At 36.7% G+C, this 22,040-nt stretch overlaps 1 protein-coding gene and 1 pseudogene across 1 annotated transcript in view; one reads left to right on the plus strand and one right to left on the minus strand.

Annotated features, from left to right (window-relative positions):
- The first annotated feature begins 6,558 nt into the window (after positions 1–6,558).
- On the plus strand, positions 6,559–6,889 carry LOC150011631 (large ribosomal subunit protein eL33 pseudogene; annotated as a pseudogene).
- An 8,334-nt stretch (positions 6,890–15,223) lies between these two features.
- DBX2 (developing brain homeobox 2) overlaps positions 15,224–22,040 on the minus strand; it is a 37,900-nt gene continuing 31,083 nt past the window's right edge. Inside the window, exon 4 of the mRNA XM_090275529.1 lies at positions 15,224–15,822. Within this exon, the coding sequence (XP_090131655.1) occupies positions 15,493–15,822 (330 nt within the window). The 3' untranslated portion in view covers positions 15,224–15,492. The remainder of the gene's footprint in view (positions 15,823–22,040) is intronic.

Genomic DNA, 22,040 nt, shown 5'->3' on the forward strand with positions numbered 1-22,040 from the left:
CAATGTTTGGTCCTTCTCTGTCTCTTAGTGGTTGCTCATCTCTCTCAGACCTCATAATGTTGGAGAGTCTCAGAGCTCAGCCCTTGGTCCTCTTCTCTTCCCATACTCACTCCCTTGGCAACTTCATCCAGTCTCAGGGCTTAAATGCTGTCTGTATGATAATGACTCCCAAATGTATGTCTCTAGCCCAGGCCACTCTGCTGAAGTACTATTTCATATACCCAGTTACCTACTGAACATCTCCACTTGAAGAATTCATTAATAACACAGACTTCCCTTGCTGCCACCAACATTGAGACTTTGTACAGAGTCCCATTCTTAGTGCTCAAATGCCCCAGCCTGAAGTTGAAGAAGCCACTCTGGGAGCACATGCTCTCGGCCATGACAGTGTACGCTCTGGTGGTGGTTCCTTACTTTCTCGTCACTGGAGGAATATTTTATGATGTCATTGTTGAACCTCCAAGTGTTGGTTCTGTGATTATTGAGTATGAGCATCAGAGACCAGTAGCTTTCTCGGCCTACAGAGTAAATGGACAATATATTATGGACAGACTCACATTCAGCTTCCTGTTTACAATGGGAGGTTAAGGTTTCATAATCCTAGGCCAAGCCAATGCACCAAACCTTCCAAAACTCAATAGATATTTTCTTCTATTCATTAGATTTGTCTGTGTCCTATTGAGTTTTTCATGGCTAAAGTGGTCATGAGAATAAAACTGCTGGGCTAGCTGATGGGTAAACGTGCCCTTTGAGAAGAAATCTGTGGATACTGGATTTATACCTGTTAATAAAATTTTAAAGGTTATACTAATCCTCTAATATAAAATATGAAAAAGGGTGAAAATAGCAGAAAAGAAACATCTAGTAGAACACATGAGAAGCATATTAAAGCTCAGACTAGAATATTTTCTTGGTGCCAAAGAGACAAACTTGTCATAGTATTTTTTCCTGATGACCTATACTGACATACTAATGATGTTAAGTGACATCTTCTTCTCAATTTTTCATTGCTTAAAGAAAATATACTCCATTTATATAACTATAATAATAAATTGAGTTATTTTTTACAACCACCTTAACATTTTTTGGAGATGATATTCCTAACTTTCAGGAATTAATGTAAAATTAAAAAGCAAGATCATAATTATGCTGAGAACTCTGGACAGCTGATCAGACTTACCTGTGGTGCTTTGCCTTTAAGCAGAGTGTGTGACTGTGCATTATTTCAGATTTGTATGTAAGACTGTTTCCGGAACAGTAAGGTAAATGAAAGGACCAGAAATAATTTTTAATTAAAACCATAAAAACTCAACATGATTAAGACTTAATTTCTGATCTCCCTCCCAAAAACCTAACTCATCCACAGACTTCCCTATTTTAATTTCAATCCTCCATGAGCCCAGGCCAAAAAAAAAAAAAATCAGAAATAAAACAGTTGGAGTCATCTTTATCCCCTCTGCCTTACACCACCTTTATTCTGTCAGGAAATTCATTTGGCTCTATCTTTCAAATATGTCCAGAATCCAACCCCTTCTCTCTACTCCCATGCTACTGCCATTGTCCAAGTCCCCATTATCTTCTCAGATGATTGTCACACTATCCTTCTGACTTTCCTTCTTCCATCCTTCCCCGTTTAGTGTATTCTCAGCACCGTCTCCACAGCGACCCTTTGAAAATGTCAGTCACATCTTCATGCCCCTGCTCCCCTTCTCATCTCATTCATAGTAAAAGTCAAAAGGGCCTTATCATGAAGTTCACCTCTTATTATCTGAGCCCCTCTCTTCGTTGTTTGCACCCGTCTGGTCACACTGCCTCTGTGCTGTGCGACGTTGAGCATAGCACTGAAGCCCCCATGTACTAGCATCTGCAGCTGTGTAGTCTGTCTTCCCGCTTAGATGCTTTGCACTCCCTGTCCCCACTGCCTGAAATGTGCTTTCCCCAGGTACTCAAATGACTAATTTCCTCACCTTCTTCAAGTCTTTGCTCAAATGCCATCTTCTTAGTGACTCTTTCCATGACCCTTTTATTTACAAATGAAAAAAACTACTCCCAGCCCTCCTGTATTACTCTCCCAAAGCCCTTATCAGATTCTTACATACTTCTAATTTACTTACATGCTATACTCATTATTTAGTATCTGTCTTCCTCCCCCAGAATAGAAGCATTTAAAGCAGAGATTTCTGTCCATTTTGTTCACTGACGTATCTCAGGCACCTCAAAGATTTCCTGGCACATTTGTGCACAATTCATAGATACTGTACAGTGAAAGGATGACTGACTGAACAAATAAATAAATGAATGAATACATAGAAATCTGTATCCAACATTCTTGTCAAAACACAAATGGAATAATTATAAAATTTGAACAAGTCTAAACAAATATTGAAAATCAGTATTGTACAGACTAGTGTGGAAACACACTTGCAATTATAAAAAAAGTATAGAATCTCTCTGAAAGCAAAAAGAGGAATGTCTCACCCAGACTTTCATGTTCGGGTACATAGTAATGGGTGAGATAATATCTAGAAAAAATTTTAAAAGCTTGTCACTGAGGATTGAAAGTGGAGTGAGTGTTCTAGGAAGAATGAAAGAACATGAGCAAAGAAAGACCTGAAGTCAATAGTGAGAGTATGAAGAGCAAGATGCAATGAAAAATCTCTGGAGTGAAGAGATGGTGGTGAATGATGAGGTTGGGCTGAGAGTTAAGTAGAAGCCATGTCACAAAGATGTGTTCATCCTATTAAAGAAGTTAAACTTCATTCTAAAAGCAATGGGATATCTTCTAGTTCCTTTACTTCCTTATCACAGTGACCTTTCTCCCCATCCTGTCAGCCATCCATCCCCATGGCCTAATTCTAGACTTCATAAGCACTAGAATTTCAGGAATACATAGAGGCCGGGGGATTTATCCCCCAACAAGTGTGCAATTGTGATGAGATGGGCCTCTTCTGGAAGAAAATACCAAAGAGGATCTAGATCACACTGGGAGTCACTGACAGAACACAAGCTAATGAAGGACAGACTGACATTATTGTGATGTGGGAATGTGAGTGGGGACTCTAAATTGAAGCCATCATTCTGAAAACCTGTGACTTTTCAAAAAAGAAATAATGTCATGAAAAACAAGGTAAATGCGATATGGAGGGCCAATAGCAAAGCTTGGGTGATCAGGCAATTTTTTTACTGAGTGGATTCACAAAGTGTTTGCCCAAAGGGTGAAGAAATACCTTCTGGAAAGACAATTGCCACTCAGGACACTTCTTGTAGTGGACAGTGCTCCTGCCCACACTCTGGCCTTGGAAGCTGAGCTGGCGGAAGTGTACAGCTTCATCACTGTTTGGCTCTTGCCACCTAACACCACTTCTCTCACCCAGCCCATGGACCAGCAGGTCATTAATTTTAAGAAGCTCTACACAAAGGCACTGTTTCAGAAGTGTTTGGAGGTGACCTTTGCAGTTAATTAACCCTCAGGGATTTCTGGAAGAAACATGATAATATCCTCACTTACTTGAGGCTCATAGACAAAGCATGAGGGGAAGTGTCTCCCAGGACCATGCAATCAGCCTTGGAAGAAATTGTGGCCTGAGTTTGTTGCTGAAAGAGACTTGGAGGGCTTTGAGGATGAGCCCGCGTCTGTTGTGGAGGATACTGTGTCTCTGGGCAAGTCCATGGTCTTGGAGGTGGACAGTGATGATGTGGAAGAGTTGCGGGAAGCCCACAACACTGGGCTGGCCACTGAGGAACTCCAAGACATTCAGAGGGAGCAGCCACAGGCGGCAGCTGAGTTCACTTCATAGGAGGAAGAGGGAAGGGATGATATTCCTACTTCACTAATTAAGGAAGTGTTTGGGAAATGGGGAGAAATGCCAAGTTTTATTGAGAAATTTTACCCTGACAATCAAGTAGCAAACCATTTGATAAACTTGTTCAATGACAATGCAGGGTTTCACTTCAGGCAACTGTTAAAAGCAGGCAAAAACAAGCATCACTGGGTAGGTTTTCAGTCTGGCTGAGGCCCAGTGAGCCTGCGGCAAGTTCTAGTGGAGCAAAGAGACAAAAGAGAGAAAGAGCCCCAGAAGAAGAGCTACCTGAAGTTTTTATGGAGGGGACTCCCTTCCAAACAATAACATCCCTCCATTCCCCCTCTCTGCATTCAGTCCTCAATAGCTCTAGTCATCAGTAGTTCTAGTGTGTACATACATTTCCTTTTTTTTTTTTTTTACTGTACACTTCATTTCCTTTTTGTTAAATTTTCATTTACATTTCATGTCCTGTTTGTTTTAGAAGTGTTTATTTATAGATTAAGCAGTACAGTAGACATGTGTTGTATATAAGAACAGTTAAAACAGGGAATCATTTGGTGGTCTGGAACGGATTAATTCAATTTACATTGTTTCTTATGGGGAAAAATGATTCCGTTTTAGAACAAATCATTTCTTGAACAGTGTTCTGAAATGAATCAAGTTCAAGGACCAAGGTTGCACTGCAAGCACTTCACACTGAGCCTGCCAAGCTTGACAAATTGTCATGACCAGATCTAGGATGACTGAAGCAGGCTCTCGTGCCATTCATAATCTCCTATCTTTTCCCCACATATGCACTACTTTCATTCAACTAGAAGGCTGTATAAAAGACAAGTGCACAGGACAAACTACAGTAAAACTCTTGAATACACTTAAAATCAAATCAACAAATATTTATTGGGGAATCAAAAATTCTGGGCTCCCCACTAGCTATTAATGATGGTGACAGGAGAATACAAACAGGTTTGCTAAACTTACAGAATTTGAACTCTACCTAGGTTCTTCAGACAGGAAGAAAAAACAAATAGGTAATTACAAGGGTGGCAAGGGTGCTGGGAGAAGAGAAGTTTAGAGGACGGTGTGAACAACAGTGGGGATTTAACCTGGGAGACCAGGGAGGATGTGAAGGATGACTGAGAGTAAGCTAGAAGAAATGGAGGTGGGAAGCAACGAAGGAGAGTAGTCTGGGCGTAGCTTCTATAAAAACTTGAGTTGTGAGAGCTAAAGAAATTTAAGGAAATGAAGAAAATCCAGCATACCTGAAATTTAGAAAACAAGAAGGAAAGTGGAAAGAGATGAGACCAGAGAAATGAGCAGGAATCAGATCTCAAAGGACATTGAACTATATAAAGGATGTTGGTGTTGATCTTAGCTTAGGAAAGAACCATGGAAAAATTGTAATGAGAAAAATGGCATGATCATATTTGCATTTTAAAAGGGTCACTCTAAGTACAACCTGGAGAAGAAGTTAGAAGGAACCTAGAAGGCAGGTAAAGAGACTACTAGGAAACAAGAAGTGTGAAGACGGTGATAATCTGGAATGCATTAGTGGCTATGGGAATGGATAGGAGAAGACAGATTGAAGAGACAGTTAGAAGAATGTGCAGATGAGACCTGGTAATTACAGTAACTCCGCATGTAATGTTGTTGATAGGTTCTTGGAAACTGGGACTTTAAGAAGTAACTTTTAAGTTGACTCTTTGAACAACACAGGTTTCAACTGCATGGGTCCACTTGTAAGATTTTTTTTCAATACAGTAAATGTATTTTCTCTTCCTTATTTTTTTTAACATTTTCTTTTCTCTAGCTTACTTTTGTAAGAATGCAGTATGTAATACAAATAACATACACAATATATGTTAATCAACATTTTATGTTATTGGTAAGGCTTCCAGTCAAAAGTAGACTATTAGTACAGTCGGCCATTTACATCCATAGATTTCCAACCTCAGACTGAAATTACTATTTTCAATCAACGGTTGAATCTGAAGATGTTAAACTCATGAATACACAGGGCTGACTGCAGTTAAGTTTGGGGGGGGTCAAAGTTATATGTGAATTTTTGACTGCCTGGGAGGTTGGGGCTCCTAGCCCCCAACTTCTTTAGGAGTCAACTATATAGTGAAACTAGTTTTACCATAGGTTAACTGGTAGGGACAAAAGTGAAGTTCCTACAGCATATTTCAGGTCACAGAAATATCACAAAACTCTTAAATAAAGACCCAAAACACCTCTAATATTAAACACTGAAAAAATGTGAGCTATATCCAGCATTCCCGCACTTACCGCAGGTATTACGTTCTAGACCCTCCCCCCCCACGACAGGTGAAAATCCGCGAAGTAGGAACTTTACATTTATTTTAGTATTTATATATACTTTAAGGCTTTATAAACCCTTCCCACACTTATAAACCATTCTCAGTCCCTTATTAACCTTTCCCACTCCCTTATTAACCTTTTCCACACTTTTATAAACACTACTTATGTTCTTAAACATATTCTACACCCTTAAATCTACATAACTTTAACAACATACATATACAGTACCACAAAATCGCATGATATATTGAAAAATTAACGATAAATAATTAAATATAATATTTTTTAAAATCCCGTGATACAGTGAGGCCATGGTAAGTGAACTTCAATATAGAGAGGGACTACTGTACATACAATTAAGAAAGAAGGCCTTCCTCTCTCCACCCTCTTGGAGCCTGGGAGGCCTGCCGGGAACCGGACTTCTATAACAACAAGTATGTCTGGAAGGCTGTGGTCCAATGCTGTTTTTGCTGGCTATAAGCGGGGTTTCTGGAACCAGAGGGAGCACACAGATCTTCTTATAATTGAAGGTATTTATGCTCAAGGTAAAACTGAATTCTATAGGCAAGAGATGTGCTTATATATACAAAGCAAAGAACAACACAGTGACAGCTGGTGGCAAACTGAATAAAACTAGAGACATCTGGGGAAAGGTAACTCATGTTTATGGGAACAGTGGCATGGTTCATGCTAAATTTGGAAAGAACATTTGTGCAAAGGCCGCTGGACACAGCATCTGTGTAATGCTGCACCCCTCGAGGACTTAAACTTATGGAAAGCAAATAAATAGAATGGATTTGTTCTCTTTTTAAAAAAAGAAGAAGAAAAATGAATTAAGCAAGAGAATTCTTTTCCAGCCTGCTTATTCCAGTTCAGAGTTGAGGGAGGCCAGAGCCTATGCTGGCAGCCTGGGACAGGTTGCCATTCCATCACAGGTGCACTCACACATAATCACACTTACTTAGACTGGGACCATTTAGACATGTCACTTGACCTAAATGTGCACATCTTTGGGATGTGAGAGGAAATTCGAGTCCCTGGAGGGAACCCACACAGATGCGGGAAGACCATGCAAACACCATACAGGCAGTGGCCCTGTTCCGGCTGGGAAGCAATTTTTTTTTCAATGTTACAATGTAAGGATGTTGAGTAAAATGACATTATTCAAGGACCTGCTATAATTATACAAGAAAGGAGAAAGGAGTAAAGTGTGAAGCTGACTCCCATGAATTCAGCAACTGGTTGTCTTATTTTGCTATTTACTAAAAGAAGGAACTACTAGTGAATATTTGAGGTGAAAGAAGAGCTCACACTTAATTTTTTGTACCAAATTTCTATTGGGAAAATTTTTCATTGAATTTACTGGGCTGGTATTGGTTAATAAAGTTATATAGATTTAAGGTGTATAATTTTATAATATATCATCTATATACTGTATTGTGTATGGACTGTTTATTAGAAGAAAAACAGACAAATCAAGGGGATTTGAGGGAGGAAGAGACATAATAATAAATTCAGGAAGAATTCAAAATACAATGTGAATTGTCAACAAGGAAAACAATATCTAACCTGATAGTGATTTAAACATGTGTCCCACCTACCTGTAATCTGTCTTGGAACCACATGGTCCTAACTTCCGGGCAAAATGGTTCCAAGGATTAAGGAATTCTTTCCTTCCTTCACAGTTGCTCACCTAAGGAATTAAGTTCTGAAGGCCATGTGGTCTAGAAATATAAATAGCTGTTCTGGCTAAGCTCTAGGAGAGTTTATCATTACAATTAACACAGAATAGAATTTATTCTGAAAAGGATCTTAGAAGTAATCTTACAAAAAAAATATTACATACAAGGAACAAAGTAACCAAGTTGTTAAGAGGCTAAATAAAAGACCACCAAGCACAATGGTTGTGTTCTGAGGTGATACTTATAAGCCTGGGGAAAAAGAAGAAAAAGCTCATTTGACTTTGAGATGTCTATAAGACAACCACATCAAAATTTTTGTTTTTTAATTTTAAAAGTAACATTATTTAGAGTGGATTATTTAGAAAATAAAAAACAAGGAAAAAAAAGCAAACATCATCTTTAACCCCAGCTCAGAGGCAGCTACATTTAATATATGGGTATATAGTTCTTCTAAACCTGTATACACACACACAAGTTTAGGCTATTAACATATTGTTTTATAATGTTTTTTCCTTTAACAATGAATCATGATCATTTTTATAGATCATCATTCATCTACAATATTATTTTCAATAGCTTTATAGGACTTTATTATATAAATTTGCTGGAACTGATTTAACCAATCTCCTCTTGTTATCAAAAACATATTATGAGAGGACTTCTGGGCAGCGAAACTACTCTGTATAATACTGTAATGGTGGGTACATGTCATTATACATTTGTCAAAATCCATAGAATGAACAACAGCAAAAGTGAAACCTACTGTAAACTATGAACTTTAGGTGACAATGATGTGTCCATTGTAACAAACATACCACTCTGGTGCTAGATGTAGATAGTGGGGGAGGCTGTGTGTATGTGGGGCTGTGTGTATGTATTGAGAAACCTCTGTACATTCCACTTGATTTCACTGTGAACCTGAAACTGCTCTAAAACTGTCTACTATGTTATGATGACCCTCCCCTTATATAAGACTTTTTGCACATTTCTATTTCTTTAAGATAAATTCCAGTAAGTGGAACTGTCTAGTCAAAGTGCATTCTCATTTACCGCATTGTTTGTGTTATCAAATTTCTCTCCAGAAAGTTTTTGATAACTTACACTCCAACTAAGAGAGCTGATTTTTTATCCCTGACTCAAAATGGCCCATATTGTATTTCACTCCACACCTCCATTTACTCCATCCCTACGATAGCGCTATAAAAATATTATTGAATAATTCTGTCAACAACATCCCTATTTGCTTAACCACAAGTAGTACCAAGTCCTCTCTATCTTTTGATTACTAACTAACTACATCTCTGAGAAAAAGTATGCCATGCTAATTTGTCTTTATTTAAAATTTCAAAGAAATTCCCACATGGATCCCAGATGTTGACCATTTCATGTAAGAAGGTGTTTCCTCATTATACAAATATGGTATGTGTCCAAAATATTGACATTGTTTAGTTTATGAATCAGTTAAAATAACTATATCACAAAAAACAATGGTTCATGTGTGAGTCATAAATTAAACAATGCCAATTTCTTGATGTGCACCACATTTGTATAATAAGGAAACACCTTCTTGGATTAAATGGTCAACATCTGGAATCCATGTGAAAGCTTTAAAAAATTAGCCCTGTATTTTCTTAAATTTTCCGTGTAGAAAGAAATCCCAAAAGCAGGCAATTTTTACAAATATTTCTCTGCTTTATATATGCTTGCAAGTAGTGCATTGCTTGGTTGGTACAAAAGCTTAAGCAAAAGCAATGTAAGTCAAATTCCATTACAGAAAATGCAAACAGAAGTGTTTTGTTTTTATTCTGAATCTTTTTGCTATGATACTGTAGAATACAGTTATAGTGGGTTGAATAGTGGTTCCCATGTAAGTATGTCCAAGTACTAATTCGTGGACTGTGAAAGTGACCTTATTTGAAAAAAAGGGCCTTTGCAGATGCAATTAAGTTAGAGTGTGATCATACTGGACTTCAAGTCAGCTCTAAACCAGTGACCAGTGTCCTTGGAGAAAGGCAGAGGGGAATTTGTGACACAGGCACACAGGAGAGGAGACCACATAAAGTCAAAGGTAGAGACTGAGTCACAGCCCAAGCCAAAGAACCCTTAGAGCCACCAGAAGCTGAAAGAGGCAGCTTCCTAAAATCTTCAGAGGGACCATGGCCCTGCTGACATCTTGATTGTGGCTTTTTGACCTCCACAACTGTGAAAAAATACATTTCTGTAGTTTTAAGCTACAAAATTTGTGGTAATCTCTTATGGCAGCCCTACGAAACTGCAATGAAAATTCATACTAATAGGATTAAATACATATCATTCATTAATTATGCCACTGTATTTTATTAGAATTTAACATGCCTGATTTTTTGGCTTTTGATTAGAATCAAGCAGGCACTCAATGGTTCTGCTTTGTGTTTAAATAACATTGAAGGTTCTCTTATAATCTTGTAATGTACCAATCCCCAAAGATCCTCCCCTTAATTTCTGTTGTTCAAGCAACTTTGTGAGAATATCTATAGAGTTGTGACATCTGAAGGATTCTAGACTAAAAAGACAAAGCAGCCTTTTCATCTTCATCCTCAGATGGTGGCCCATTCATTTGCTTGACTTCTGCATATGTGTGAAAAAACAGACATACTTGGAAAAGCTAACTAATGTATCAATGTGACTATAAAGCACATTTGAACAGAGGTAGAATATTACTCCACATTAGTAAGTTCGCTGCTGGCTATATGCTAAAATCCAAGTGTGCACACTCTCATGGATTTTGAGTTAATAGGGGAAGTTTTGATAAACTTCCCAGTTGCTTCTTGGAAGCAGCTCTCCATTTGGTATATTGGATAGTCCTTGATATTCAATGCCACTGAATGTGTAAATCCAAATTCCCTCAGGTTTTGTTCTATGTTTTATGTTTACTGAAATTTCATTGAGTTAAAAGAAACAACCATTAGATTGTTATTCTTCAGTACATTTTATGGTACAGGAACCTACGATCCTTCTATCCATGACCTGCTACCTCCTTGCCTTGTCCCCTGGTCCACCTCAAGAAGTAAAGGAGTTACAATGGAATATTATGCAATCATCATAAATGGTTTCAAAGGATTTTTAATGGCCTGGGAAAATGTTCTCCGTATAAAGTTAAGTAAAAAATAAGAAAAGCAGGATAAACTGGATGTACACTATGATCCAAATTTGTTTAGACACACATTTATATACATACAAACAAAAGTGAAAATTTTTCACAAAAGAGCTAAATTGGCTATCTCCAGGTGACAGAGTTACACATAATTTCCTCTTTGTGAGCTATATTTTCAGGTGTGTTTCTTTATAATCAGCATGTGTAACTTTTATAACAAAAAAACAGTAAAGTAATGGAATCCAACTAACAGCTGGAAGCTAAGAACCATCTTTGTGGGGCTAGTGCTATGTCCTCAAGGTAGTTGATTATTAAATAAAGCTGTTTATTTCAGAAATGGTTTATAAAAGATATACATTAATTCTGCAAAATTTTCCCTATATATTCAAGAATACTTATCATCCTCATTTCTGTTCCACACATGTTATTTGCTTTTACTTCACTCTTCCCACCTACCATGAGTACAGGTTGATCTGAGCCTGAGAAAGTAGAAAGAAGAAAGTAGAGGGTGGGCTGCACTATGAAAGAAAGAAAGTACTGAGTTCCTCCCTTGAATTCTTTCTGACTCCCCTTTGGACCAATGCAATTGAATGGCAGAGAAATAGTATAAAACACCAGCAATGCCAAGTGGTTTGTATTTTTCTGAATAGAGATGTGCTTCACCACCTCCACCACTACAAATGAAGATATGGGGTTTTTGGAGGGTGTTAGATTATTTTTTGCCCCAAGTTTACTGAATCCAGACAATGGCAGCATAGACTATTGCAAACGTTGTTTGGCAAGAAGATTAGATTATAAGTTCCTTGAGGGCAAGAACCATTTTCTCCCTCATTTGTTTACATAGAGCCTAGGATAATGCCTCTCACATAGTGCCTAATAAGTGTTGAAATCCAGAAAGGAAAAATGTTTCTGTGGATTTCAGATGAATACAGATGCAGATGCAGTGTCTAATAAGCACATGGACACAATGGAATGAGCTTTGTTGTATTCAAAGGCCAACAGACCTTGATGAAATCACTGCTCCGAAGGGATGGGTTATGGAGCGTGTTGGGAAGTATGTAGCTTTTAAAAAGATGCATCAATGTACAGATGATGTTTTCCAGAATTGTACACCTAAAACTTATATAGTGTTATTAACCAATGTTACCCCAATATATTTAATTTAAATAAATAAAAGTATGCATCAGACTGGGGCGTGAAGAGGGTCAGAAGGAACACTAGTAGTTTTGACAAGCATATTTAATTGTGATTGTGGAAAAATTATATGTATAATAATTCTCAGGGGCAGAGAGGAAGAAATGGATGTTGAAGAGTATGTGTGAAATACATGTCCAAAACTGAGCACATACCAAAAATTGGTGGGAAGGTATGGCCTGTTCATGTGTATGGATTTTTAAAGTTTGAGAGTCATTGGCCTAAATAACTGGGTTCCCCACTTAAACTACCTCATTACTAAGAAAAGAGAGTTACCTTTTAAACATTAATATGCATGGCTTTCTCTGTCTCCACATCCAGTGATCATTCCTTACCTGCTTGCATACTTCTAGCCCTTTATACTTAGCTTTATAAAATAGTCATCTTTATAAGTGCTAGAGGGTGGTGCTCACCATTTTTTTTTTCTTCTCATCTGTTTAAGATCCTTTTGACAGTTTACTTAAAAATTTGCAAAATACTTTTGCATCCAGGCTTCTCTGGTCCTGGTGCTTACTAGAGCAGTGTTTGTCTGGAAAGCAAAAACATACACTAATATGTGATCACATGGAGAAAAAGAGTCAGCATCTAGATAACAGAAGAAAATATACATGTAAGTACACTGTAGATGAACGGAGGGTTAGCAGAGCATAAACTGATAAGGGAAGACCCTTATCAGTCAGAATATCAACCTCAGCAGTTCTTTCCAACAGATCAGGCCAAGTAAAGGCCTAGCAGGCACATGTGTGTGTGTGCTGTATATATGTGCTTGTGTGTTTTCTAAATCTTAATACTTTCCTCAGAAGGGTACTTTTCCTAAGCCTTAACACATTCCAAAGTGGAAACTAATTAGAAGATTTAGTTGTGTATTCAAATATCAAGCCATTCTTACAAAGAAGAGGCTCTGCCGAGTCTCAGAGTTTGGGGTGAAACCCTGGGGGAGGATCATTTAAGTGCCAATTAGCCCACTTCTAAAACCTGGGTGATCAATGGCCATGACAGTTTCTCTCATTTGATTTTCAAGTTATTTTCAATGGATATTGACCAAAGATAAGCACTTTATGATTTTTAGCAATGAGTGATTAAAAATATTTTTTTCATTTCAAACTCTTATGGGATTAATCTCTATAGAGGCTTCATAGTTAAAGGCTTTTGCAATTCTTTACTTTCCCTAAAATGAATAGAAAAGAGAACACTGAAGAGTAAACCATTCTCCAAATAAGAGCTTGTAAAGTACAATGTGGTTCTGAATTTCTTTAATAGATTTCACTGCAATTCTCAAAATGTTATGTCTTCCAATGCATCCCATAGTAGCATGCACCCCTACATGGTTGGTAAGATTTCCAGATTTGAAACTTGACTGCCAGGGTCCAAATTCCATTGATTAACCTCATGACCATGGGTGATCACCCTAACCATACTGCCTCAGGTCCCTTGTTTGGGTAATAGGAATCCTGATAGCAATATTGCCTAGGTCATAGGGTTATTGTCATGCGAATTAAATAAAATAACCCACCCTAAATGTTTAGCACAGTGTCTCACACACAGTAAGGATCCAATAAATGTGAATGAGGTTAACATCATATCATATCAAGAAAAGAAACCACATTATAAATCATTTTTCAGGGTGACCACTTCATAAGTTATATAAATGTCTAATCACTATGTTGTATATCTGAAACTAATAACTTAACAATTTTTTTAAAATCAAAATTTAATTTGTTGTCAGAAGACCCCTGCCTCTACTTCTTACAAAGAGGCACTGAGAAAAACTTCTCCTGAAATGACTTTTAAATAAAAGATCTTGTGATAAAGACACCGGCTAGCATATACTAATTCAATTCAAAGTCCATTCACAGAAAATCATTTCCTGATGCTGACTAAAACTATTATCTTTTCTTTTTTTATACTTTTTTAATTTTTCAATTACAGTTGACATTCAATGTTATATCAGTTTCAGGTGTGCATCATAGTAATGAAATATTATCTTTTCTAAATCCTCCAAGTTCATAGTTAAGAACATAAGCAAATTGAAAATCACTCTCTTCATGTAGCTTTCTCACTAACAAAATTCCACATCATGAACTTCTAATAATGTTTCTTGTCCACAGATTAATAATAACCTAGTTCAAAACCACATCATTTCCTTTTTCTGCCTCATTTCCTTTCAAAGTAAAACATAATTTTTTCTTGGACCTGGAATAAAAATTCTAGATTAACTAAGCAAATCATTACCAGAAAGGCAATTTTATAATAATACTATTTCAGGGCACTCAAAAACATTAAACATCTGTGTGGTGTTTGTTAATACATAAAATAATCTAATATATATAGCGTATAGTACCTAAGTGGAAAATTGAGTCTATAACTAGAAGTGCAAAAAGAAATCACTATAGATTCCATAAGCATTGTGTTTTGAAGTCCAGTTGGGAACATTTAAAAAACTGTGAGTTTTTTAAGTCTTGGCCGGAGGTCACAAAATGCTTAGCACAGATGTTTCATCTGGCCAACACAGTATTTTTAAAAGTATTAAACTCAAATATCTTTAGGTGGGTCATGCCCTTTTTTTACCCGAAAGGCCCTTAAAGGCATTTTACATTATAAGCCCTGATTAAGGCCCATCCTTACAGAGAAGAGATCAAAAGATAATCATTGTTTAAATGGCTACCAACCTCATGATGTCCTGATAAAGTGTAGAGACTTAAAAATTAAGAATACTAGTACTTACATTCAGAAATTCTTCTAGTTTGCTTGTTGGATCATTTTAAACATATACTTTCAATGTATATATCTAACAGTGGCTCATTTGATTAGGACTCCTGAGTCATTAAAACTCACTTACAGCTGGATACTGAACATAACCAGAAAATAGAAAACATTTTAAAACATGTTCTTATATAAAAATTTGAACTCAAGTCCAACTTTTACATTATTTTTAAAAAACTTATGACATTCGGTCAAGGGCTGATTTTTCTTTATGTTAAAGGAAATGAATTTGCTCCATGCAGCATTTAAAGAGGAACTGGTTTCTATTAATGTATTTTAATGAATATTTATATATATATATATATACACACACATAGAGAAACACCATATATACACATACTCAGAATGAGCCAACTATTACTCTCATTTTTTTCAGTTCCATTGTACTTCATGGGAAATTCTATTCCACTTACAAATTAAATCTGAGTCTAAGACCCAAATAACAGAACACTGAAAAGAGTTTCCTAAAGCATTAGTTCATGCATCACTCCAAAGGTGTTAAGTTTTAGGCACTGATGAGGCACAAGCTAGCTGGCTTTAAAGTCCAAACATTATTAGTTACGTGTTCTTTCAAATTAACATGGAGGAATTCTTCCATTCAGACAGTGCCAGCAAGTACACTCTTGTCTCCAGCTTCTTCAGAACACAAATAGAAGGCACCTTGCAGTGAATTTGCTTCTGGAGGATGTGCCCCTGAACCCTCCTGAGTGAGTCTTTTTGGAGGTTCTGGCGAATTCTCCCTCCATCTTGGACTGGAGTGCTGTTGGGAGACGTCCCAGAGTGAAGGACATGGAGAAGGGAAATCCAGAGTGGATCGGGAGAGGGGATCCTCTTGAAGGCCTACTTCTTGGATACACCTGTTGGAAAGCACTTCCTTTTCTTTGGAATTCCGCCATTTCATCCTTCTATTCTGAAACCAAATTTTCACCTATTGATAAAATAATTGGATAAAATAATCACTTACTCCACATTAATTCACTTCAGCATTTTAAACTGTAATTTCTCCCATTATGTCTTCTACAGAATAAACCTCATTATGACAGCCAGCCTAGCAAAAGTCCTTCTGGCTTTTCACATGGGCATCCTCAAAAATATCTGAGAAATTACTTTAGTATAATATCCCCACTAACACTTACATCGGTTGTAAAGCAGTTACATCCTATAAGTCTGATATCTTTCAAGACTGATTTAACTGTCTTCAATTTTTAAATCACTTAGTCTTTACTAAATTATTCTAAGGAAATGCTCTCTATTAGTAATAGCATATGAGTGTTAATTTTGTACCAGGTGTTAGGGCATGCACTCTGCATGCATTACATAATTTGATCCCCACAACGACTGCAAGAAGTCCTCGTTAACATTCAGGAAAACTGAGGTTCTTAGAATACACGACTGTCCCACTTCAGTGCCCAGGCTCTTAGACACATTCAGATCTCATCAGGAACTTCTGGAGATTACAGTAACAATACATTTTAGCCCTGGCTGCTGTGGCTCAGTGGATTGAGCGTCAGCCTGAGAACCAAGTGTTGCCGGTTCGATTCCCAGTCAGGGCACACGACTAGGTTGCACGTCAGGTCCCCAGTTGGGGGCGCGAGTGAGAGGCAACCACACAGTGATGTTTCTCTCCCTCTCTTTCTCCGTTCCCCTCTCTCTGAAAATAAATAAATAAACAAACAGATTATTAAAAAAAAATACATTTTATATTGTTCTGATAAACTTCAGGCTTTCTATAGTCTCCCAGTTTGATTATTCCCAGAATTTATCAAACTCTGGTTCAATAAATAACAACTGACTGTAATTAACCCTATTATAATGGTGGCTTCTAATTTAAGCTATGCCTTCCCATCACCCCACTGGGATCTCTTTTCACTACTAACCCCCCTCTCCACCTGCAGTGTAGCTAACTGCGCCTGAGCAGAAAAGCTCACGATTGGTTTCCTGTGCGTTACGTTACATCTTTATACCAACAATGTAGTAAATGTCTATTTTTAAAACAAAAACTGAGAAACTTTTACCTAAAAAATAATTATTAAAGTTTATCAACCAAATATTCTGAGATAGTTTTTCCAGATGGGCAAAAGTTTTTTCATTCTTTCAACTTGATTGGCAATATTCAAAATGAGTACAAAAGAACCCTATGCCAGGCAATGGAGTCTAAAAGACGACCATCCCAGTTAAAATCCTGTGATTAAGGCTTTTTGTAGGAAAACAGTACTAATGTGTACATACCAGAGCATTTGATTTTATTCATGAGCTCATGTATTATTTGAAGTGGGCTTTTACCCCTAGAGAGCCTGTGCCTCCCAAATTATTTCTAATGGGTTTTCACTAAGCCTGCTCTTGCCTTTCTTATCACATTCATTATTCATTATTTTCTTCCCTTAGCTTTTGTGTATCTCCAGAAAGTTTTTGAGTGATACCTCAATTTTAAAAATCATGAAAGGAGTTTCTTCACAATCAATGGTATTAGGACCAATGTGTATTTGGGGGGGGAAAGTTCTACATCTCATTAAATACAACAACAAACTTCACCTAGATTAAACAACTAAACATAGAAACAAAACTATAAAAGCTCTAGAAGAAAATATAAGAAATTATCATTATATTCTTGGGGGGATGAATTTTTTCTTAAGAATGACATAAAACAGAGACTACAAATAAAAAGTAGAGCTGACTACATAAAAATAAGAAGTTTATGTACAAGTAAAGACACCATAAATATAAGGAAAATCCACAAACTATCCAACAGAACTAAAAGGAGTGACTCACGAGCTTTTTAGTGTTATGCCGTTCCATTTGTCTGTCTTCGCTTTTGTTGCCCTTACCCAAGGAGAGATTTCTAAAAAGACATTGCTAACACCAATGTCAAAGAGTTTTCTATGTTTTCTTAAAGGAGTTTTATGTTCTCAGGTCTTTTTTAATTAAAAATTAGATTTTATTTATTTTTAGAGAGAAGATAAGGGAGGGAGATACAGAGGAGGAGAAACATCAATGTGAAAGAGAAACATCAGTTGCCTCTTAGATGCACTCTGATCAGGGACCGATCCTAAAACCCAGGCATGTGGCCTGACCAGAAATCAAACCGGTGAACTTACACTTTGCAGGACAATGCTCGACCAACTGAGCCACACCAGCCAGAGCTCTAGGTCTTATATTTAAGTGTTTAATTCATTTTAATTTTATTTTGTATATGGTGTAAGAAAGTAGTCCAGTTTCATTTTCTTTGCATGCCTCTGTCCAGTTTTCCCAACACCATTTATTGAAGAGACTGTCCTTAACCCAATGTATAATCTTGCCTCCTTTGCCATAGATTAATTGACCATATAAATGAGATTTTATTTCTGGGCTCTGTTTTCTGTTCCATTGATCTATATGTGTTTTTGTGTCAATATCATACTGTTTTGATTATTATAGCATTGTAGTATAGTTTGAAACCAAGAAGTATGATACCTCCAACTTTGTTCTTCTTTTTCAAGATTGTTTTGGCTATTCAGGATCTTTTGCGGTTCCATGTAAATTTTAAGATTACTTATTCTGAGAAGAATGACATTGAGAGAAGATATGTGCAAATAATACATCTAATAAGGGGTTAATATCAAAAGTATATGTGAAACTCATACAACTCAAATTTTAAAAATCAGATGGAAAATTAGCAGAGGACCTGAACAGACATTTCTCCAAAGAGCACATACAGATGGCCAACAGACATATGAAAATATGCACAGCATCACTAATCATCAGGAAAATGTAAATTAAAACCACAATGAGGTATTACCTCACACCTGTCAGAATGACTATTATCAAAAAGTCAATAAATAACAAGTGTTGAAAAGAAACTCAAGAAAGGGAAACTTCATGCACTGTTGGACTTGTAAATTGGTGTAGCCACTATGGAAAATAGTATAGAGGTTCCTCAAAAGTTTAAAAAGTACTCACCCAAAGAAATCAGAAACACTAATTCAAAAAGAAAAATGCACCCTTAGGTTATTACATGATTTACAATAGCCAAGATATGAAAGCAGTCTATGTGTCTATTGATAGATGAATGGATAAAGATGATTGTGTGTGTGTGTGTGTGTGTGTGTGTAATTACTGAAATTTTGTGGCACCTCAAAAATATGTTTTTTGCCCATCTGACAACAAATAAGTATAATTTTGATTTCGTTCATTCATACCCAACAGCTATTGTTGTGTTGGCTGTTGTCATTTTTTAATTTGACAATCTAAGGGGAAAGAAGTCAGTGCCCCTGACTAAATAGTCAGGTATTACCTGTTTTAAAAATTCTTCCGACACACCGCTTGAAAGGTGCTGAGTTAGAGGGTATTATCCTAAGTGAAGTAAGTCAGACAGAGAACGACAAATACTGTACAGTTTCACTTATATGTGAAATCAAAAACAAAACAAAAGAAAACAAATGGACAAACAAAACAAATGGACTCTTAGATACAGAGAACAAACTGATGGTTGCCAGAGAGGAGGTGCATAGGGGAATAGGTGAAGAGGGTAAAGGGGAATAAGTGGTATACACTTCCAGTTATAAAATAAATTAGTCATGCACAGTGTACAGCACAGAGAATATAGTCAATAATATCATAATAATTTTGCATGGTGATGAATGCTTACTAGACTTATTGTCGTGACCATATCATAAGGTATATAAATGTCAAATCATTATGTTATACACCTGAAATTAATACTGCATGCCACTTATAATTTCAAAAAAGCATGGACTCAAAGAGATATTTGTATATCCATGTCCTTAGCAGCATTATTCACAAAAGCAAAAAAATGGAAGAAATCCAAGTGCCCACTAATGGAAGAATGGATAAACAAAATGTAGTATACATATACAGTGATGTATTATTGTATATACAAAAAGTAAGAAAATTCTGACACAACAACCTGAATGAAACTTGAAGATATTACACTACATGGACTAAGCCAGTCACAAAAGGACAAGTGCAATATAATTCCACTCATGTAACTCACCTAGAATAGTCAAATTCACAGAGACAGACAGTAGAATGGTGGTTGCCAAGGGCTTGAAGGAGGGAGGAACAGGGAGACATTGTTTAATGGGTACAGAGTTTCAGTTTTGCAAGATGGAAAAAGTTCTAGAGGTGGGTGGTGGTGATGGTTGTAGAACAATGTGACTGTACTTAATGCCAGTGAACTGAACATTTAAAAAAGGTTAAAATGGTAAAATGTATGTTATGTGTATTTACCCAATTAAAAAAAAAAAAGAAGGCCACACACTTGGAGAGGATTTTTGCACAATTATAACAGGAAAATGTTACTACCCATAATATTCCAAAATTTTTATTAACAGCCAAAATAATTGCTACATATCAATGAAAACACTGTGTTACAAAAAATGGTTCAGCCATGAAAAGGCCAATTCACAGATTAAAAATAGTCAGTAAAATAATTAGCAGACCTTCAAACTCTGGTAATTAGGGAAATTTTAAAATATCATTGCCAATAAAGTTGGCAACATTTTTAAAAACTATAAATAGTGGAGGGTTTGCAAAAAGGAACTGTTTTATTAGGAGTGAAAATGTGACACAATTCAGTATTTTGATGCAATATTATATTTGGGAAAGAATTTTTTAATTATCACAATTCAAAATGTACATACACTTTGACATATAAATCCTACTCCTAGTTCCCTATCTTAACAGAAATATTTTGAAAGGGCATAAGAATAGGCAACAGTGAAACTTGGGAGTAACTTAAAGTTGAGAGTGCCAAATTAATTATGACATTTCCATGCAATTATCTGTTAGGAGATGCTAAAAAAGAATGAAGTAAATCTGTAACTACTGACATGGAAGGATGCATCCCATGACATCTGAATCAGGGGAAAAAGCAAAGGGAAAGACAAGAAGCAATGTCAGCAGGATTTTTAAAATAGCCAAAAACTGGGAACAACTCTAATGCCCACCATTAAAAATGAATAAACTGGTATGTCAAGTGATGATGCACAGCAGTGAATACAAATGAGCTACTGCTACATGCCACAATGCAAATAAATCTCACAGACATAATGTTAAGTAAAAGAAGCTGTATACCAAAGAATAGGTGCTAAATTGATCTATGCTGTTAGAAATTAGGATAGTTGTAGCAGCAGGTAGTGACTAGGAGGGGATAGGCAGGGGGCTCCTGGCCCAGGTAATGTCCCACTGAGTGATTGGCATGCTGGTTATATAGGTGATTTGTATAGTCCTTCAGAAAAAGTCAAATTATATGCATAGAATCATCCCATTTTTCTTTAAAATTATACATACACAATTTTAAGCCTCAGCTTCTTCATTTGTAAAGCAGCGATAATGAAGTAGCTGTCTCCTAGAGCCATTGTAATGATAAATGACACCAAATGTAAGGGCTCATGGTAGTCATTCTGTAAGTGTTTATGTTATTATATATTAGTGCATACATAACACATATACAAATTTATCTTTTTAAATGCATGATATGTCAATAAATTCAAACAAGAGCCATTTAAAAAGGATAGTAGTTATTTGACCAAGGAGGCAAGAACAGAGGCGGGTAAAAACAGTCTCTTCAAAAAATGATGTTGGGAAAATTAGACAGATACATGCAAAAAATGAAATTAGATCACTAACTTACACCATACATAAGAATAAACTCAAAATGGATTAAATGTAAATCATGAAACCATAAAAATCCTAGAAGAAAACTGAGGCAGTAAAATTTCAGACATTTCTGGTAGCAATAGTTTTTGCAGATATATTTCCTAGGACAAGGGAAACAAACAAACAAACAGGACTACATCAAACTAAAAAAGCTTTTGTACAGTAAAGGAAACCATCACAAAATGAAAAGGGAACTGACTGTATGGGAGAACATATTTGCCAATGATAAGGGGTTACTTTCCAATATCGTCGTCGGCAGCCGTCCGTCTCGAGAGACGATGGTGTAGCTTCCCAAGAGTCTATCTGCACCGCCGAAAATGGCTGTGCAGTCAAACTTGGGAGTGACATGGTATCTGTCTCCTCCCATGTTGAATCGACATCTTGCGATGACGCTGAAGCTACAGAGCCTGGGCAGGGTGATATGGAGGGTCTGCTGTTGCCCATGCAGCAGACCCCCCCTCTCTTCGCAGCTGAAGGGTCCAAGGGAAA

Source organism: Furipterus horrens, unplaced genomic scaffold (genome assembly GCF_987537825.1).
Source record: "Furipterus horrens unplaced genomic scaffold, mFurHor1.1.pri manual_scaffold_4, whole genome shotgun sequence".
NCBI lineage: Eukaryota > Metazoa > Chordata > Mammalia > Chiroptera > Furipteridae > Furipterus > Furipterus horrens.